This window comes from Alnus glutinosa, chromosome 14, assembly GCF_958979055.1.
Source record: "Alnus glutinosa chromosome 14, dhAlnGlut1.1, whole genome shotgun sequence".
Lineage (NCBI taxonomy): Eukaryota > Viridiplantae > Streptophyta > Magnoliopsida > Fagales > Betulaceae > Alnus > Alnus glutinosa.
In genome coordinates, this window is record NC_084899.1 from 6,379,090 (window position 1) to 6,397,610 (window position 18,521).

General features: G+C 35.5%; 2 protein-coding genes across 3 annotated transcripts; both read left to right on the top strand.

The window, feature by feature from the left end:
• Nucleotides 1–7,161: 7,161 nt before the first annotated feature.
• Nucleotides 7,162–10,874, top strand: LOC133857976 (zinc finger CCCH domain-containing protein 39). Of its 2 annotated transcripts, none has more exons than XM_062293374.1 (2): nucleotides 7,162–8,639; nucleotides 10,351–10,874. In XM_062293374.1, exons 1-2 carry the CDS (start codon nucleotides 7,880–7,882, stop codon nucleotides 10,608–10,610), a joined length of 1,020 nt encoding a protein of 339 aa, XP_062149358.1. In that variant the 5' UTR covers nucleotides 7,162–7,879; the 3' UTR covers nucleotides 10,611–10,874. The 2 variants fall into 2 exon arrangements, with proteins under 2 accessions (XP_062149358.1, XP_062149359.1); XM_062293375.1 differs by having other exon boundaries at nucleotides 10,465–10,874.
• A 1,235-nt stretch (nucleotides 10,875–12,109) lies between these two features.
• Nucleotides 12,110–18,255, top strand: LOC133857404 (nudix hydrolase 19, chloroplastic). Its single transcript, XM_062292665.1, has 6 exons — nucleotides 12,110–12,860; nucleotides 13,766–13,906; nucleotides 14,012–14,116; nucleotides 14,446–14,545; nucleotides 16,819–16,911; nucleotides 17,581–18,255. The coding sequence occupies exons 1-6, from the start codon at nucleotides 12,273–12,275 to the stop codon at nucleotides 17,880–17,882; spliced, it is 1,329 nt and encodes a 442-aa protein (XP_062148649.1). The 5' UTR covers nucleotides 12,110–12,272; the 3' UTR covers nucleotides 17,883–18,255.
• The last annotated feature ends 266 nt before the right edge of the window (nucleotides 18,256–18,521 follow it).

The window sequence follows — 18,521 nt, forward strand, 5'->3', positions numbered from 1 at the left end:
TATAGATAATCGGGATAGGGATTATATTTTATAGTTTTTGATGGGTTTGAATGACTCATATTCTCACATCAGTGGTCAGCTTTTATTGAATGATCATTTTCCATCAATGAACAAGGTTTTCTCTTTAATCATTCAAGAAGAAAGGAAAAGAATGATTAAGTTTGCTTCGGCTAATTATAATGTTTTTCAAAACAGTTTTGCCTTAATGTCTAGGTCTTCTACACCACTAGATACTAATCAAAACTTCAAGAACAATCCCAAGCAATTTCCCAAAAAGGACCGTCCTAGTTGTAGCCATTGTGGTGTTGTTGGACATACCATTGAAAAGTGCTACATAATTCATGGTTTTTTCCTTAGATTTAAATTCACTAAGAGTAGAATATATGGTGAATCATCTGCTCATCAAGTCCAGGCACATGATGACAGTTCATCCATGAGTTTCACTCCTCAAGTTGCTCCCCAATTTGATTCTCAATTCACTCCTTAAGCTGCTCCTCAGTTCACTCCCGAGCAGTGCCAGCAAATTCTTGCTATGCTCAAACCACAAACAATTAAGAATGCTCATTCCCATTCAGCTCATCAAGTAGGTATTAACTCTGACAGTCGTGATCAGCTCTTCTCAAACATGACAGGTATACCTAAATCTTCTTGAGAAATGCTACATGTACTTAAACTTTTACAAAGGAAACCTTACTAACTGATGTAGAACTTATTCATTGGAGATGATTAAAATCTTGAGAAATGCTACATGTACTTAAACTTTTACAAATTGAGCCTTATTAAGATAATGTGGAGCTTATTCATTGCTACTCATAGCATTTCTTTTTATTAATAGTTTTAATCATCTCCAATGAATAAGCTCCACATCAGTTAGTAAGGCTTCCTTTGTAAAAGTTTAAGTGCATGTAGCATTTCTCAATCCTCTTTAATCAATCTTAATTCTTTAAGTTTTGATTTCAAATTTTCAGTTTTCTCTTCTTGTCATTTGGTGCCTTATATTTCAAGTAATTCTTCCAAATGGATAATTGATACAAGCGCAACTGATCATATGTTTTGTTCCATTTCTCTTTTCACTTTAATCACTACCAAAATATCCACCAATGTTAAACTTCAAAATGGAAAATTGGCTGCTGTTACTCATATTGGAACAGCCCAAATTTCAGCCAATCTCATTCTCACAAATGTTTTGTGTGTCCCATCCTTTTCTTTCAAGTTGCTATCTGTCAATAAACTCATAAAATCCATTCATTGTTATTTCATTCTTTTTGCTGATTTCTGCTTTATTCAGAGTTTAAACAGTTGGATGACAATTAGATTGGGTGAATTGCAAGATGGCTTGTATTACTTGGTGTATAATCCAGCAACATCTTCAAGTTCAAGTGTGGCGACCAAGTCTGCTTCTCTTCCTTCTTTTTCTACGCATCTGTTAAGAGTGTTTCTGCAGATCTTTGGCATTTTAGATTAGGTCATTTACCTTCTTCTAGAATAAAGTTGTTGGCTTTAAATAATTCTGCTATCTCTTGTGAATTTAGTGACATTATTTGTCCAATCTATCCACTAGCTAGACAAAAGAGATTAGCTTTTCCTGTTAGCATTCCCTTGCAAAGTTTGATTTGATCCATTGTGACATTTGGGATCCTTTGTCGACTCCTTCAATAAATAGTTGTTCTTACTTTCTTACCATTGTTACTCTCGTTTTACATGGATTCATTTGTTGCAATCTAAGTCTTAAGCTAGTTTGTTCATTCAGAATTTTTTAAATTTGGTTGAAACTCAATTTCAATCAAAATTAAAATTCTAAGATCTAACAATGGATCTGAATTTCACATGGAAAAATTCTTATCTTCAAAATGGGCACTACATCATCTTAGTTGTGTAGAAACTCCCCAACAAAATGTTGTGGTAGAACGTAATCATCAACACATTCTTAATATGGCTAGAGCTCTTCAGTTCCAATCCCATTTACCTTTGTCTTTTTGCGATGATTGTGTTCTTACTGCCACTTACCTCATAAATAAACTTTCATCTCATCTTTTAGATAATAAATCTCCTTATGAAATGTTGTTTTCCAAACCTCCTAGCTATACTCATTTACGAGTTTTTGGATGTCTTTGTTATGCTTCTTCTCTTCAAAGAAATCGATCTAAATTTGATTCTAGAGCTAGACTATCTGTCTTTTTAGGATATTTCTCAAATCATAAGGGATACAAGCTCAATGACTTACAACCACATTCTTATTTTGTCTCCCGATATATGATTTTCCATGAACATATTTTTTCCTTTGACAAATCTCATAATTCTATTGTTCTTCTTCACCAATCAGATTCTAATATTTCTTATTTTCCTATAACTGGTGGCATTTTTACTTTATCTCTTGCTTTTCTTGATACACTAGAATTTGATAACAATTACGGGCTTGTTTGGTAAGTAATTGTGTTATGGAATATTTGTGTGTTGTAGAATAAGAAGTGATTGATGTGATATAAAATTTGAGAATGTTTTATAAAAAAGTGAAAAAGTTTTGTTCTGTAGTGGATTTTTTTATTTGAATAATAATAAAATATAATTGATGTGATATAAAAAGTGTAAAAAAGTTAGAATGTTTTTTATTTGATATTTTTGAAAGAAGTGAAAAGAAATAGAGGGAGAATGACAATGGGTTGCCAAACTAGCCCGTAGCATGATTCATTCTGATCATTCTGTTGATATTCTACCTATTTCTTCTTCTTCTATTCCTTTTGTTTCTATTCCTCCTGTCACTTCTTCACCTACTCCTCCTATCACTACTCTACGAAAATCTTATAGAACTAGATGTATGCCCGGATATCTGCAACAACATTACTGTCATTTTGCTAATTATTCTCTCTCATCACCTCATCCATCCACACCAGGTATTCCTTTTGCTTTATCTTCCACTCTTAGTTATGATAAAGTTTCTCCTTCATATAAATTTTTCTGTTTGTCTGTTTTCACCAAAATTGAGCCTCAATTTTATTACCAAGCTATTAAGCATCAGCATTGGAGGCAAGCTATGAGTGATGAGATTCATGCTCTTGAGGAGAGCAATACTTGGATGCTCACCGATTTACCTCATTGTAAAAAGACAATTGGTTGTCGTTGAGTTTACAAAATCAAATTTAAGACTGATGAGAGTATTGAGAGGTACAAGGCCCAGTTGGTTGCTAAGGGCTATACACAATGTGAAGGACTTGACTATTATGAAACCTTTTTCTCGGCTACTAAGATCACTATAGTAAGATGTTTATTGGCTCTTGCTGCATCAAAGAATTAGTGTCTCCATCAACTTGATGCCAACAAGGCTTTTCTTCATGAAGAGCTTGATGAAGAAGTTTACATGAGTTTACCACCCGGTTATACTAGTAAGGGGGAGCATCGTGTGTGTAAACTCACAAAGTTACTCTATGGTCTCAAACCAGCATCCCGACAATGGTTTGCTAAGTTCTCTACCACCTTGTTCCAACATGGTTTTCATCAATCCAAGGTAGATTATTCACCTTTTACCCGAGTTAAAGGAGACATTTTTGTTGCTCTTTTGGTATATGTGGATGATATCATTATTGCTAGTAATGATACTTCAGAAGTTTCTCATCTGATTTCTTTTCTTAATACTCAATTCAAACTCAAAGACCTTAGTTCTTTAAATTATTTCCTTGACCTTGATGTTGCTAAAAGTTCTAAAGGGATTTATGTTTGTCAAAGGAAATATACTTTAGAGATTATTGAAGACACTAGTTTGTTGGTCTCCAAGCCAGCTACTTTTCCATTGGAATCTAATCTCAAGCTCAGCTGCACTTCTGATGATTTGTTGCAGGATCCCACTTTTTACAGAAGATTAGTAGGCCGACTGCTATATCTTACAATTACAAGACTTGATATCTCTTATTCAATTCAAGTTCTTAGTCAGTTTATGGATTCACCTTGGCAACCTCACATGAATGTTGTTGTTCGTATTCTTAGATACTTGGAATCAACTCCTACTCAAGGACTTTTCTATCCTACTAATTCTCCTTTATATTTTGAAGGCCTTTTGTGACTCGAATTGGGCTAGTTGCCCTGATACAAGATGGTCTGTTACTAGTTTTTGTGTCTTCTTGGGTGATTCATTGATTTCATGGAAATCATGAAATCAATGAATCAAGTGACTGTTTCTCGATCTTCAGCCGAAGCTGAATATCGCTCCATAGCCAATACTACATGTGAAATGATTTGGTTGTTTAGTTTTCTTAAGGATCTCCATGTATCTCATCCTCAACCTACTCTATTATTTTGTGATAGTCAGGCTACTCTCCACATAGCAGCTAAACCCGTGTATCATGAACGTACTAAACGTATTGAAGTTGATTGTCACATTGTTAGGGACAATATTCAAGCTGGTTTGATACGGACTCTAGATGTTACTACTCAACATCAAATAGCTTATTTATTTACTAAACCTTTGGGTCATGGTCCTTTCTTTCATCACATTTCCAAGATGAATGTTGTTAATCTCTTCCCTTCATCTTAAAGAGGAGTGTTAGCAGTTAGATATCAGTTATTGTATTAATCGCGTGGGTTTATTAGAGGATGATGTAATAGTTAATTTTCTAATGTAATGATAATGTAATGGTTAGTTAGTGTTTAGATATTTTAGCTTTCTGTATATATGCACAAATCTTTCCTTGTATTATCCTTCAAGACTATTCAATACAAAGAGCATTTTTGCTTCTTCTCCATTCTCTATTTCTCAATTTTCTTTGTTTTCTCAATATCTTCTTTCACAAGCTTTCACATTTGACACCCATAATCAACCTAGATGAAAAAACCCATAATAAATAATAAATCAAAAAAGAAATAGACTGTTGATGGTGGGTGGGCGTCGTCGTACGTCATTCGATGCCATGGTGGGTGGGTGTCTCCGGTATTGGGCGTCATTCGGTGGGTGGCGACACTACTTGGTGGTGGTCGGCCGTGCTTGGTGGGAGAAGGGGGAAGGAAAATTTTTAGGGGGGAGAGAGAGAGATCAGAGAAGTGGAAAGTTTATTTTGGGGGGAGAGAGAGAGAAGGCTTTGAAAAGGGGAAACGTTTATTGGCGGTTCTCTAAAGAAAGCTTTGAGAAGGCTTTTGAGATGCGAATTATATCAAATTTGAAATTATAATGCGATTTTTTTTTAAAAAAAAAAAAAACAAATGCGCTAAATTGAAATTTATTTAAATGCCTGTAAGTGGTTACTGTTCAAACACCTCTAAATTGTTAGTGCCATTTATTGTTCAAATGGCGCTAAATTTAAATTTAGAGGCATTTGTACAAAAACACATCTATCCCAAACGACACTAAATCCCTTTTCTTTTGGTAGCAAATGGAAGTAATCTCTCCTATGGAATTCACAAGAATCAGCCAAATTCTCTCTAGCGTGTTTACATTTTATTAGGCTAATTATGGTCTTTTATATTTATAATATTAGTGATCCAATACTAATAGGATTAGCAGCGGATTGAGGAGATAAAGATAAACTCACTTACTAAAAAATAAAATTTAATATAATCGCAATTATAACTTACTTTTAGTTAATAAAACTTTCTATTAAGATAAAGTAAACAATCAATTCAATTGACTTCTAATACTATAACGTGGCGATTGGTTCGTAGAATATAGCATTCTTCCTGGTACAATTTTTACTTGGTGGTGGAAATCATGGAACCTTCGATTCATATTTGCATATTAATTTGTGTCAAATTAAGCATTTTAAAAAATGGAGCATACGAGAGAATAGTAAAGCAATTCAAAGAAAAAAAAAAGTTGTCATAATATATTCTCTTTCTGTTTCGATATTTTCATAGCATACTCATATAAATCCTTCACTGGTCTTGTTATAATCAAATTGCACAAATTTCAACCAAAAATTCTTTAATTTTATTGTAGTGATATGTAATTCTTGTTTTATTTTCAACACGAAACAAAGGGAAGTAGGCTAGAGGGAAGAATCATTCACACTTCTAGAACGAATTTAAAGAGCAAGATGGAAGTTACTGGGAATGCTTCTTCAAAGATTAATCAACGATTGGAGTATCACAAGGTACAAATTTGTAAAGTGGCAACCCCTCCTCGATCGAGCGATTGAGACTTGCATAGAAACCTGAAATTTATTTTTGTATTTTTTTTATATCACTTAGACCTAACACCTAGAAGCCTTTTTGTGCTTAATCTAATTGGAGCTATATTGCGCATACGACAGTAAATTAGATAGAATTCTTATTACAAGTCACTGAATTGCGCATATGACCATAATTTGAAAAGCTATTTTCGACGTGCAAGTCGTTGCCACCTAGATACCCTTTGTAAGTGCCATTTTTGAGCCCAAAATTCATCATTTTCGCTTTTGAATCAATACTTTGAGTTATTCTATGAAATTTTGGTCTCCTTTCACATTTGTCTTAAGCTCTTACTCACTATTATATGCTGTCAAAATGATCCTAGTTCTGTACATTCGGTGGCAAAATATATATACTTAACTTACTATTTTATTTCATTATCTTTAAATTCTTACTTTTCTTCGGCTTTTATTTTCTTTGGGTGTTACATTCTGTTCGAGAATTCGTATTAATTAGTTTTGAAGACCAATAACATGTAGATCCTATCATGTTCTTCCGTTATATTTTATGCAGTTTATTGGTATGATCTCATCAATTTAATACCTTCATGCAATGACATCAATTTCTCGGGGCTAAAAACCTAAAGGGGCAACTACTAATTAATTAAAATATCAAGTCAGATTTTTTGCTTAATTACTTAATCAATTATGTACTACCACACCAATTTGTAAATGATTCGTAGTAAAATCTCCAGAATTTGTAACTACACTCAAACCTAAAACTAGGCCTTGATTGTTCTTCTGAAAATATTTTTTTATTTTTTTTACTCTTGGCACTGTTATAGATTTTTTTTAGGCCAATTATCATTTAGGGGTGATCCACATATCTCGGGCAAAGACTGCTAAAGGCCCATGTAAAATTTGGACGTGGCTCTGAGATCTTCTAGGCCCAGGCCCATCTGAGTTAAGATGAGTGACTCACCACTCACCAGAGTCACCCCCAGGGCCCCACCAGGTGATCTCCCCGATTAATAAAGCAAAACTAACTCCGATTAATTAGACGTACCCGTAATCTTAGGGTTTTGGGATATGTTTAGGGGTTTTAGCCGTTTAGGGCTTTAGCTTTCCAACTGCTTCTTGGCTTTGAAACTTTATAGAATTTTTCCTTTTTCCTTGTCAATTAGGGTTTGTCCTAAGGCGGCTAGGGTTTTGACTCCCACTAAACTTCTGCTGCCTTCTTATATACTGTTACTTCCGCTTCCACATTTGGAGTGTCCCTAGGGTTTCTTATTTTATGAGAGATATAAATGTGAAGGTTCTGAGCTTTTGTAATTCCCTTCAGCATTCCAAGTTTAATCTGGGTTTCTCAATTTTCTTCAGCGAAATTCATTTTTATCAATGATTCTTTAAACGCCGTTGAATTCGATTCTGGGTTTTCCTTATTTTCTTCAATATAATCTTGTTTTGGCCCAAAGATTAATCTGGTCTTTCTTTCTCAATCTCTGAAATTTGACTTTTCTTCTCATTGAATTCAATCTTGGTTTCTTAATTTCGTTCAAAAGATTTCGAATTTAGCATTCTTGATTTGTGTCTGCATGTTCTTTGATCATTATCTGGTCCAGGCTTTCTGATTTTTCATTTCTTTATCCGTCAAACCTTTGCGGGGTTTTGGGTGTCTTTATTGATTCCGATATTCTTTTTCCCCAAAAGTATTCATCTTGATCTGTTTGATTGCAAGGAAAAGTTTCTACTAGATTGGGTTTGATTTCAGGCCTTAAAATTTTTCTAGTATGAGTTTTCCCGATCCTCGCCTTCCGTTTATGGCGCAGTCCCAGCGTTTTGCTGCAGGCAGTGATGCCATTGCCATTGGTGTCTGGCCTCAAGTCCCGATGAACGATGAACAAGTCGACCTGCATTTACAAACATTCAAGAGGCCCAGAATTTCAGAGGACAGCCAATCAAATGCTTTACCCTGCCCCCCAATGAGTTCTAGGTTGAACCCGCCAAATCCTCTAGTCAATAGAGGCACAAGCAACATTTTCTACAAGACTAAGATGTGCACCACTTTTATGGCGGGTATGTGCAGTAAAGGTGCGGATTGCAAGTATGCTCATGGTATTGAAGATATGAGGCAACCCCCACCCAATTGGCAAGAACTTGCTGGTTTGCGTGGAGGGGAAGATAGATTGTCTGGAAATTGGGATGATGACCAGAAAATAATCCACAGGTTAAAGCTATGTAAGAAGTTTTATAATGGGGAGGAGTGCCCTTATGGGGACAGGTGTAATTTTCTTCATGAAGATCCGGGAAAGTTTAGGGATGATTCAGGGAGGTTTAGGGAGAGCTCGGCAATAAGCATTGGAACTACTGGATCATCTTTGGTGCATGGCAGTGGCTCTAATCTGTCCGATTGTAATAAGCCTTTGAACAATGGTTCCGATGCTTCCCGAGTACCTATGAAGCCGTATTTGAAGACAAAGATATGTAATAGTTGGGAGAGAGGTCAATGTCACTATGGTGATAAATGTCACTTTGCTCACGGGCAAGCAGGTATATGGCTATGCTTAGCTTATCATTTTAACTCTGTTATTATGCTTCTGTCTCGCAAACTTATTTTCTGTGTTCTGATTTGGAAGTGTGATTGATCAGAAGGCAATTGTTCTACTTACTTAGTAGGCCATGAAAATGGGCGATAAAGAAGATAGTGGGTAGCATCAGCTTTTCATTTATAATCATGAATCGTGATCTTTTTATTTAGGTTGTGAATTTTTAGGGATCTCACTATCTTTTGAAGTGCACAGATTGTAAGTTCATTGGTGTCTCTGATATAAAATGCCAATCCGACCCTTCTAAACACTTCATATCTGCAGTTCTTAATTGGAAAGGAAAAACATGTGCGTTATGTTTTTCCAGGGCCCAGATTTGACTCTGCAAAGAGTCGTGAGAACTAAACTTTACAGTGTAGACCTTATTTTAAGGTTTAGTACTAATTTTTTCTTGGTTGCAAAAGAGTTGACTGTTATCTGCATGACTAGATGGTTCGGCTCTTGATTTGGTTGTATTATTCCCTAAGAAGCAGAGCAAGCCTCCTCATTTCCATACCTAGGAAGTAATAATTCGTAAAATGAACTGCTCTTCCCTTCCAAACCAAATTCCGAGTTTGCCCGAATCCAGATAAACAAAAAATTTGGAGTTGGCTTTCAAACACAATTGCACTTCCCAAGCAGCTCTCTAAAAAGAGTTCCACCATCCGAATCTAGTTGTTTATGGTTGACAGAAGGCTATTATTACTGATAGATTGTTCTCCATTTTCTGGTTTTATGTTTAATTATCATTGATTATCCTTGAACATTCCTCTTGAAGAAGGTAGATGGCACTGAGACAATTCTATTAAGATAATATACTTGCTTTTACAGATTAAGTGTTGGGAAATCAGCTTTGTGGTTCTCTGATTTATCATTCGTTCATGCAATAGGTGCACTAGCATGTTATTGAAATTAGAATTATGAACATTATACTGAGTAATACTATATATGTTAAAATTCATGTTATCGTTCTTATTGACATTTGATCAAAATTTCTGACATAGGTATTGTCAATAAATGGTACTTTCTGTTAAAACACATCCTTTTAATAGAAATCTTTGTAACTTCTAATTAGCAGTTCCATGAAGGTCGTTTAAATTATGAAACAAAACAGATGATTGGCATTTCATTATGCAGAGGAAATTCCTATGTGTCAGTTAAGTTTGTATTTGATCTTTTAACTTGTATTTCGAATGACCTATTGAAGTGTCCATTAATATGCTTAAAGTTACCGGTGAAAAGGCTACTTCAAAGCCCTAACTAACTAATTGGGTTGCAATATTGAGTTAAATTTTTTAGGAATTATTTCCCAATTTTAGTTAAATTACCTGAGTAACCAGATGGTAGGCCAACACACTGAGATATCCACTTTATAGATATAACATTGTTGAGAGAGTGCAGCTGAATATACAAACATGCATTCAGTGTTCCATTTGAAGGGACTTTCCTTCTTTCAGTTTTTTCCCTCGACTGTGTCGGTTTTCAGAATAGGTATTATGAGATGATTAATTAGGAAGTTCTTTCAAATATATATTTTCAGTATAGGTATATTTATGAGATGATTAATTAGGAAGTTCTTTCAAATATATATGGTTTGATTAAGTTGATACATGAGCACCAACAGCTTGTATTATATGAAAAATGCTAGAAAATTGTTTACTTCATTCCCATTTCAGAGTTGCGAGCACCTGGTGCACATTTTGAAGGGGAAGCATTGAGTATGGGCTCCATTCCCATTTCGACAAAACCTCAATCTGTTCCTGCTACTGATGCATCTCCACCTAACACAGCAGGTCTGCCTACTTTAACTGAAGAAGGAAATGGTAAGAAGTGTTTGCTGAAGTGGAAAGGATCCAAGAAGATCGATCGTATATATGCTGATTGGCTTGATGATGTGCCGCTAGTGCAACACCTGCCGAGCAAAGTGGAGAGCTGATTTCAAGTTCTTGTGTAGAAACAACTTTTCAGTTGGATTAAGAAGTTTTAAAGAGTCATGCTTCCAAGTCTCAAGAGTTTGGTCTTTTAGGAGATACTGAATCGTTTCAAAGGCCTGGAAAACAAGAGAATTCTTTATTCTCTTTTAGGTATTTGATCATCTGTGGTTTTGATCAGGTTAATAGGTTTGCTTGTCATTACATTTCTTTTTTTCTTTTTAGCTTATTTTCTCCTCTTCAATGATATATGAAATATAGTTTTGCAATTAGAAGTTGCTTTTGTTATTAGAACATCAAATAAGCGTGTCCATGTTTCAAATGTAATTCTATTTGATTAAAGCAAGATCTGGGCTTGAAATTTTCCCTTCAAAGTTGGCTTGCTTTGATATCCACATCTTTAGTAACACTTTGGAACCAGTTTCCTTCTGTCTCATTGGAAGTGATTGTACTAGCATACGTTTTTGTCTCCTATTAACTAAGCTGGATCACTGCAACCACATGATAATATTTATGTGATTGTTACAGAAAGTGCAAGGAATGCTACGTATCATCATTTTATCTTTTTTAAAATTGATGTAACTTTTAAACTTACTATTAGATTTGGGATAAATCACTTTTAAATTTTAATCCTATGATGATTTGAAAAGTCATATTAATTTTGGGTGATAAAAAATATAGCATTATTCAATGAACAAGGGCATTTTTAATTTTAAAATATTGATATAAATGAACAAGGGCATGGAAGTGGCTCTAATCGTCGCTGACGTGGTATTTGACGGAATCTGTTAAAAATTTTAACAGAATTTGACGTTAGGGATCGATTTGTAATTATTGCATACCACAAGGACCTCCCATGCACTTTTTAAACCATAGGGAGTGAAAAATAATTATGGCATACCACAAGGACTAACGGTGCAATTATTCCATAATATTATTCTCAATAGATAATATGACTTATCTATTTGATTTTTTTTTTATAAGATTAAAAATTGTAAGTAGGATTTAATTAGTTGTTTAAGATCAATGGGCACACGATCAAAACTGTAAAAAGGGCAAAAAATATAACATACAAAATATCAAAGATATAAAGAATGGCAGAACCAATAAGCAAAAGAATAGAAGTGACGAAAGAAAATAAGAAGAAAAATTAAACATAAAAGGAAAATGGACTATTTTTAGAGCCTTTTATAAATGAAGGGCAGTAGAAGTCTAGAAGATGGCCTAATTGCCTGGCCATAGGGCCAGCCCTGCATTAAAATTATTGGTATAAAGGTGAAAAAAGTTTTGAATGAAATTTTTGTAAGAGAAAATTGAAGAAAATTATTTGTTAATGTAAAGAAAAGAGTTTGATTTTTATTTTTTAATTTTTTGGAGAGAAATTAAAAAAATAAAAAATAATAAAAAAAGATGGAGAAAGTGTTGACAAACACAGCAGTAGCTCTACCTTAAGAAATTCCGTCTTTGATAGCATTGTATAAAGCTTAAGAAAGTTCTGTTTACGGGTGCCATTGATTTCAACCATGGCTTGACTGTGGTGAGCTTTTAGAGGTCTCAATAAGGACACATGTCAACACTCCAACGCTATGAGTCATCCCTGACCTCAGCTCCTTAATTTCCTCGCTTTCTTCAAAACGCAGCCAACAACCCAATGGACCAGGATAGTCATGCTCTCCTTCCTTTCTTCCTCAACCACCTCTCCCCTCCTTTATCTCTCTAGAAAACTCTCTCTTCAAACGCTAACAAGAAATCTCTCACACACAACCATGGCAATAAACTTGCAGACCCATGCCTTCGCCGGCAATCCTTTGAAAGCCAAGACCCCAAAACCCGAAGACCCATTTTCACCAATCTCAGCCCTTGAAACCCTCAGGACCCAGCTCTCAGATGCCACCCATCGCCTCTCTTCCCCTACTTTCAAGGTCCTGCCTTTCAGGAAAGGCAGGCCCTTGGCATCTTCCAGTGGTGGGCTCGGTGACTCGGCACCAAATTGGCAACTGGGCTGGATTGGTTTGACTGATTGCAAGGGTTACTTGGCCAATTCTGGGGTCCAGCTCAGTGAGGACTCGTTGGTGTACCTGGGTTCGAGGCCTGACGACGATGTCGTCTATTGGGGAATTGATGTTTCAGGTGAGGGCGGTCTGGTGCCGGAGTTTGGGAGCAAGCAGCTCAGCTTTGTGGAGCTGAGGACGTTAATGGTGGCAACCGATTGGGCCGACGAGCAAGCTATGGGGGAATTGGCTATTGCTGGTCATGTAAGTGCTTATGGCTATTTGATGAGGATTGTGATTCATTTGGATATTGGCGATAATATGCAGTTTGCTGTTTTTGTTGAATGATGACATGTAGGTGATAGTTGTTGGAGAGTCCCACGTTGGTTGGGTTAACTTGGGTATAGACTTTGGTCGGATGCTCTAACAATAATAATTTTTTATGTGCTTAATATGTGGACCGATTGAAATTTTGGTTTGGTAGCCTATAACATCCTAAATGTGGTTGTATGGCTGCTTGCTTGTTTTTACAAGTTTTATGAATGTTAACCAAGCAAATATCTGTATGGGATTTACTAAAAAACTTCTGTATGGGAATCAATCTCAAAGTAAGTGCAGATATTAATTTCAAATATTTTGGGGAAAGTTATTTATCCCAAGTGACCTCAGTTTGACGTTAAGAGTTCAAGGAACCCAACGGTATTTGACTAGTTGACTTGTGAAACTTTATATATGATAAACACAAGATTTCTTCATCTTTTGTTACTGCAAAGACATGACAAATACATGATAAACAGTCACGGTTTGCTGTATTTTTATTATGTTCAATTTTTTTTCTGTATTTCTATTTCATACATATTTTTTTAAAATCATTCAAAGATTTCAAATGATTCGTTCCTGCTAGATTTCTATAAATTATGTCTGACTGTAGTTTTAGTCTCTGCAAACGAATTTCTATAAATGATGTCTGAATGTAAAGGTTTTATATATCATGACTTTAGACATGAATGTGTGCTTATTCATGCTTCTCATGACTATTTCGTGAATGACATATTCCTTTTGTATTTTGGTTGGACTTGCCTTTATTACCTGTTATCCTCCTACATTATTGCATAGTTAAGGTTGCTGAGAGCTGCGCGTATTTTCCCTGGTCTTTGCGGTTTGATTAGGCCAGGGCATTGCTAGAATGGCATAGCATATCGCGCTTTTGTGGATATTGTGGAGAGAAAACAGTCCCCATGGAAGCTGGGAGGCGGAAGCAATGTTCAAATGAGTTATGCAAAAAGAGGATTTACCCTCGTGTTGATCCGGTATGATTATGCTTAATATCTTATGCTTCATGTGGTCATTAAAAACCCCTATAAAATGAATGCTTTAGATGTCACATTGGTTTCTCTGGCTTATATTTATTACAGGTTGTCATCATGTTGGTCATAGATAGAGAGAATGACCGTGCACTCTTAAGCCGACAATCAAGATTTGTACCCCGAATGTGGAGTTGCTTAGCTGGTTTTATAGAAGTATGTGCTTGGTCAACTTCTAACTGTTGCATGTTTATCTGTCATCATTAAAATTACATGGCCCAGCCCTCCAAGAAAAGTACTAAAAACAAAGATTGATTTATGAAGAAAATGATCATTTTGCCTGAACTGGGACACTTCTCTGTCTCTGTGATCTAATCCTGGCGAAGAAAAAAAAAATTAATTGCAGCCAAGAGCCTCTAGAATCTCAATGTTTTAAATTCTATTATATGCAGCTATAGTTTGATACATTATTGTAGTCTTTTCTTTAATCTTGTTTCAATAATTAGTAAAAATATAATTGATTTAAGGCTTTTGATTCTCTGTAGCCAGGAGAAAGCTTGGAAGAGGCAGTGAGAAGAGAAACATGGGAAGAGACTGGTATTGAAGTAGGAGAAGTTGTATATCATAGTTCTCAACCATGGCCTGGTATAAGTTATGCCAAATGCATTTTCCTCATATGTTCCTAGTTCACACCGTTTTAACACTATGAGTGCATTACTTTAAACTTTATGGTTCTGTGTCTTTTTCATTCATTTGCCTTTGTTAAATACATTACTTCCATTTTTAAGGCTTTTTTGAAACAAAAAGTCACAAACATAAAGAACATGTGATCTTTTGGCTGTCTTATGAAAATATGAGCTTTTTAGTTTAGTAAGTCCAAAATTTCGGAGTGATTTAGACTTCTCAAATAGAATTTTTTGTTTTTTTAAAAAAAAATTATAATAAGTGATAATGATGCTTACTTTGTTGATCATTCGTCAGTTCAACAGAAACAGGGTTTTGGTTAGCTTATAATCTTTATATTTTCATTAGAACCTCCAAAATGCCAAATTAAATGGCACATACTGGGAAAGTTTCATTGCCCTGGGTGGGAGATCCCAATATGTGAAACTTAAGATTTTGTTTAAATTCCACCCTCAATCTTTTTCTTTTCTTTTTTAAGTAGTTTTTTGATCTTCTGAATACAAACTCACTGAAGGATGGATTCTTAGAGGTTTTTGCAATCTTGCCCCATTGGTTTTGTAAAAACTATCTTAGTTACCTTCCTCTTAAGACGCCTTCTCACTCATATAAACTTCTGGAATCAATTACATAAACCATCTCAAAAAAATATTCTTCCTATTTTCTTGGTTTTTAATTATAAATGTTTTAAGTATTACAAACTGAGGAAGGTAACTAAATGTTTCATTGTCCGAAATCCTATTTAGTTCAACCGAGCTTTCTTGGGAGAATGGTTATTGCGCTATGTGCATGAGAGGGGCTTTGTGGAGGGTGTTAGTTGATTTTAAATACAGCAGCTCATGGGGTGGGCGGTGCTCTAACGTGGTTCATGGGTCATATGGGGTGGGCCTTTGGAAATATATCAGGAGAGATTGGTGGGAGTTTTCTATTCATACTAGATTTAAGTTAGGTGATGGCTCTAAGATTAGATTTTGGCACAATGTGTGGTGTAGTAATCAACCCCTTGAGGCAACTTTCCATGTGCTATTCAGTATTACACATTGTAAGGATGCTTCCGTGACAAATCATCTAGAGTTTTCTAGTGACTCTCATTAGATGAACGTTAATTTTATTAGAGCGGCACATGACTGAGAGGGGGACCATTTTCACTTCGTTCTTCAATTTTTTGTACTCCTTCAGATTGAGACGGGGAGGTGAAGCTAAGCTCTGTTGGGTCCCTTTCAAGAAAGGTTTGTTTGATGTTAGATCATTCTATAAAGTCCTATCTTCCCATGATAGCACTCATTTCCCTTGGGAGAGCATATCACGGAATAAGGTTCTGTTGAGAGTGGCGTTCTTCGCTTGGTTGACCGTGTCAGGGAAGATTCTCACTACGGATAATATGAGGAAGAGGCGTATCATCGTTTTCTCCAAGCCAAGCCTAGTTCCGTGTACCGGTTTGTGTTGTATGTATAAGAAGAGTGGAGAATTTGTTGATCACCTGTTACTCCATTGTGAGGTTGCTAGTACCTTATGAGATTCTATCTTTAGTCATTTTGGGTTATTAGCGTGGGTCATGCCTAGACGAGTGACAGATCTATTTGCTTGTTGGAGAGGTCAGTTTGGTAGTTCTCATAGTGCAACTTTGTGGAAGACGATTCCGTTGTACATAATGCGGTTTATGTGGAGAAAACGAAATGACCGTAGTTTTGAAGGCCGTGAAAAGACAATGGTGGACTTTAAGGCTTTTTTCCCTTAATACCTTGTACCACTGGATTGCTGCCTATGATTACTTTCATTAATCAAAGCTTTCACGATTTTCTTGCTCTTTTTTTTTTTTTTTCTGGATAGGTATTTCTCTTGTATACATTCTATGTACTTAGGTTGTGCCCTTGCACTTATTAATGAATTTCGATTACTTCTATATATATATTACCAAAATACAGGACCGTGAACACTCATTGTAGCTTCAGCTTCCCCCACCTGGCTGCTGCCGCAGATGAGCAGTGTTTCCATAAGCTTGTCCTAACAGCATCATTAGTTGGGAGATACTTATAGTGTTTGTTTATTCTGTGCTATTTGTATCTTTTGGAATTTTTAGTTGATTTTTCAGCTCTGTGCTTTTTCTGTATCAACTGATGAGATTGATGGTTACTATTTCCCGGGTGATGCACATGTAGTCAGTTTATACAAATCTTCACGTAGTTTTCAATTTTTGTCTGTTGATTTATTGTTCTCTTGATTTTATTTTTTCTCAGTGGGACCAAGTAGCATGCCATGCCAGCTGATGGTTGGCTTTCATGCATATGCAAAATCACTAGAGATAAACGTGGACAAGGAGGAGTTGGAAGGTACTTTGATCATTTACCAATGTTTAATTTTACCCTTTTTTCTTTTGTTTCTTTTGCCTTGTCTCTTCTTCATGATGAACTGCTCTTCTTGAAGTTGTTGTCGACAACTTCTACTATAAACTCATTTACAAACTGCTGTGGCAGTCCCTAATTGGTGAAATAATTAAGAGAAATTGATAAGTCAGATTTTCTGCTTAATTATTTCACCAATTATGGACTGCCACATCAGGGGTTGCAGTACTCTGGCACCACTCTTTTACTTTTCCTTGAAAAAGGCAAAGTCCATTTCAAGTACATATGATAATTGGTGCTTGACTTCATCAAATGAATCAGCTTAGCAAAAGGCAAGCATCACGTACACAAATATAAAGTTGCATTGAAAATGAACCTACTTTAAGATGCAGGGATTTAGTTTATCCAGATAGGGGCTTGTTTAACATGTGAATGATCTGAATCATTTGTATAAAATATGCATTTTGCAGCAAAATCATGTCTTGTGAAAGTTTTTGGAGATCAACCAGAATTAGTGTTTATTTTTTACTGCATAATTTACACAAGTGTTTTTTACTTGTATAGTTTCATGGGTTCACAAGATGAGAATTCCTTTTTATCTAGCCATGCCCTAACAATTTTTTTTTTTACGTAATGTTTATATTTTTCTTGGCGTAGATGCTCAGTGGCACAGCAGAGAAGATGTGAAAAAAGCTTTGGCATTTGCCGAATACAAAAAAGCTCAAAAAACTGCAGCAGTCAAGGTAGAACAGATGTGCAAGGGGGTTAAGAAAGAACAGAGCTTTGCTGCAGATTTCAACGTGGAAAGTGGTGAGCTTGCTCCCATGTTTATCCCTGGGCCATTTGCTATTGCTCATCATCTCATCTCTTCCTGGGTCTACCAAGATACAATAATCAATGGTGTTGAAGCTCGTTTCAAACAACCTAGTGGTTCTACTTCTTCTATGTCCAGTTTGTAGTAGCGGCTCAATTCTTTCTTAAGATAGCATGAAATCCAGAATCCCACATTCATGGAATGATTTTCTTTTTGATCATCAAAGATTCAAAGGTCAGCCACCTATATATATATATATATATTGTTTCCCAAGATGGTAAATAGATTCTACAGCCTCTGAAATGAGAAAGAGAGAGCTGTTCTCTTTCTTTCAATTATTTTTTATTTTTATTTTTATTTTGCAGTCGTGGATTTCCATTCTTTTTACTCATATTACACTCATTTGTCCTCAAAAGAACTTTCAATTATGAATTGACGTGATAATTTATTGTAATGGCAAATGTATCCTATTTGACCTTTTGATTACATAATGGAGGCAATGAGCAGTCGGTTTTGAACATCCATGCTTTAGATAATCAAAATGAAATTGATTATTTTAAAGAAAAAAATATTTAATCAAAAAGAAAAGGAGAATAAATATATACATATACATACGGATACTTAAAATAACGAAAAAATAAAAATCATATTCACTTTGAACTTTTCCACCTTTAACTAAGAATCGAATTTTCAATTTTCAATTGCGTGTTCAGACGATCTTTAGCCGTTTTAACGGCAAAGCCTGTTGCTTCCACAAGTCTAGTCTTCAATTTTTTTATTTATT

Bases quoted from the DNA above. Each gene is read 5' to 3' on its own strand.
- LOC133857976 (XM_062293374.1), top strand. From the start codon at position 7,880: ATGAGTTTTCCCGATCCTCGCCTTCCGTTTATGGCGCAGTCCCAGCGT. The intron at 8,640-10,350 runs GTATATGGCTAT...TTCCCATTTCAG, and splicing joins CTTTGCTCACGGGCAAGCAG to AGTTGCGAGCACCTGGTGCA.
- LOC133857404 (XM_062292665.1), top strand. From the start codon at position 12,273: ATGCTCTCCTTCCTTTCTTCCTCAACCACCTCTCCCCTCCTTTATCTC. The intron at 14,546-16,818 runs GTATAAGTTATG...ATTTTTTCTCAG, and splicing joins TAGTTCTCAACCATGGCCTG to TGGGACCAAGTAGCATGCCA. The intron at 16,912-17,580 runs GTACTTTGATCA...TTCTTGGCGTAG, and splicing joins GGACAAGGAGGAGTTGGAAG to ATGCTCAGTGGCACAGCAGA.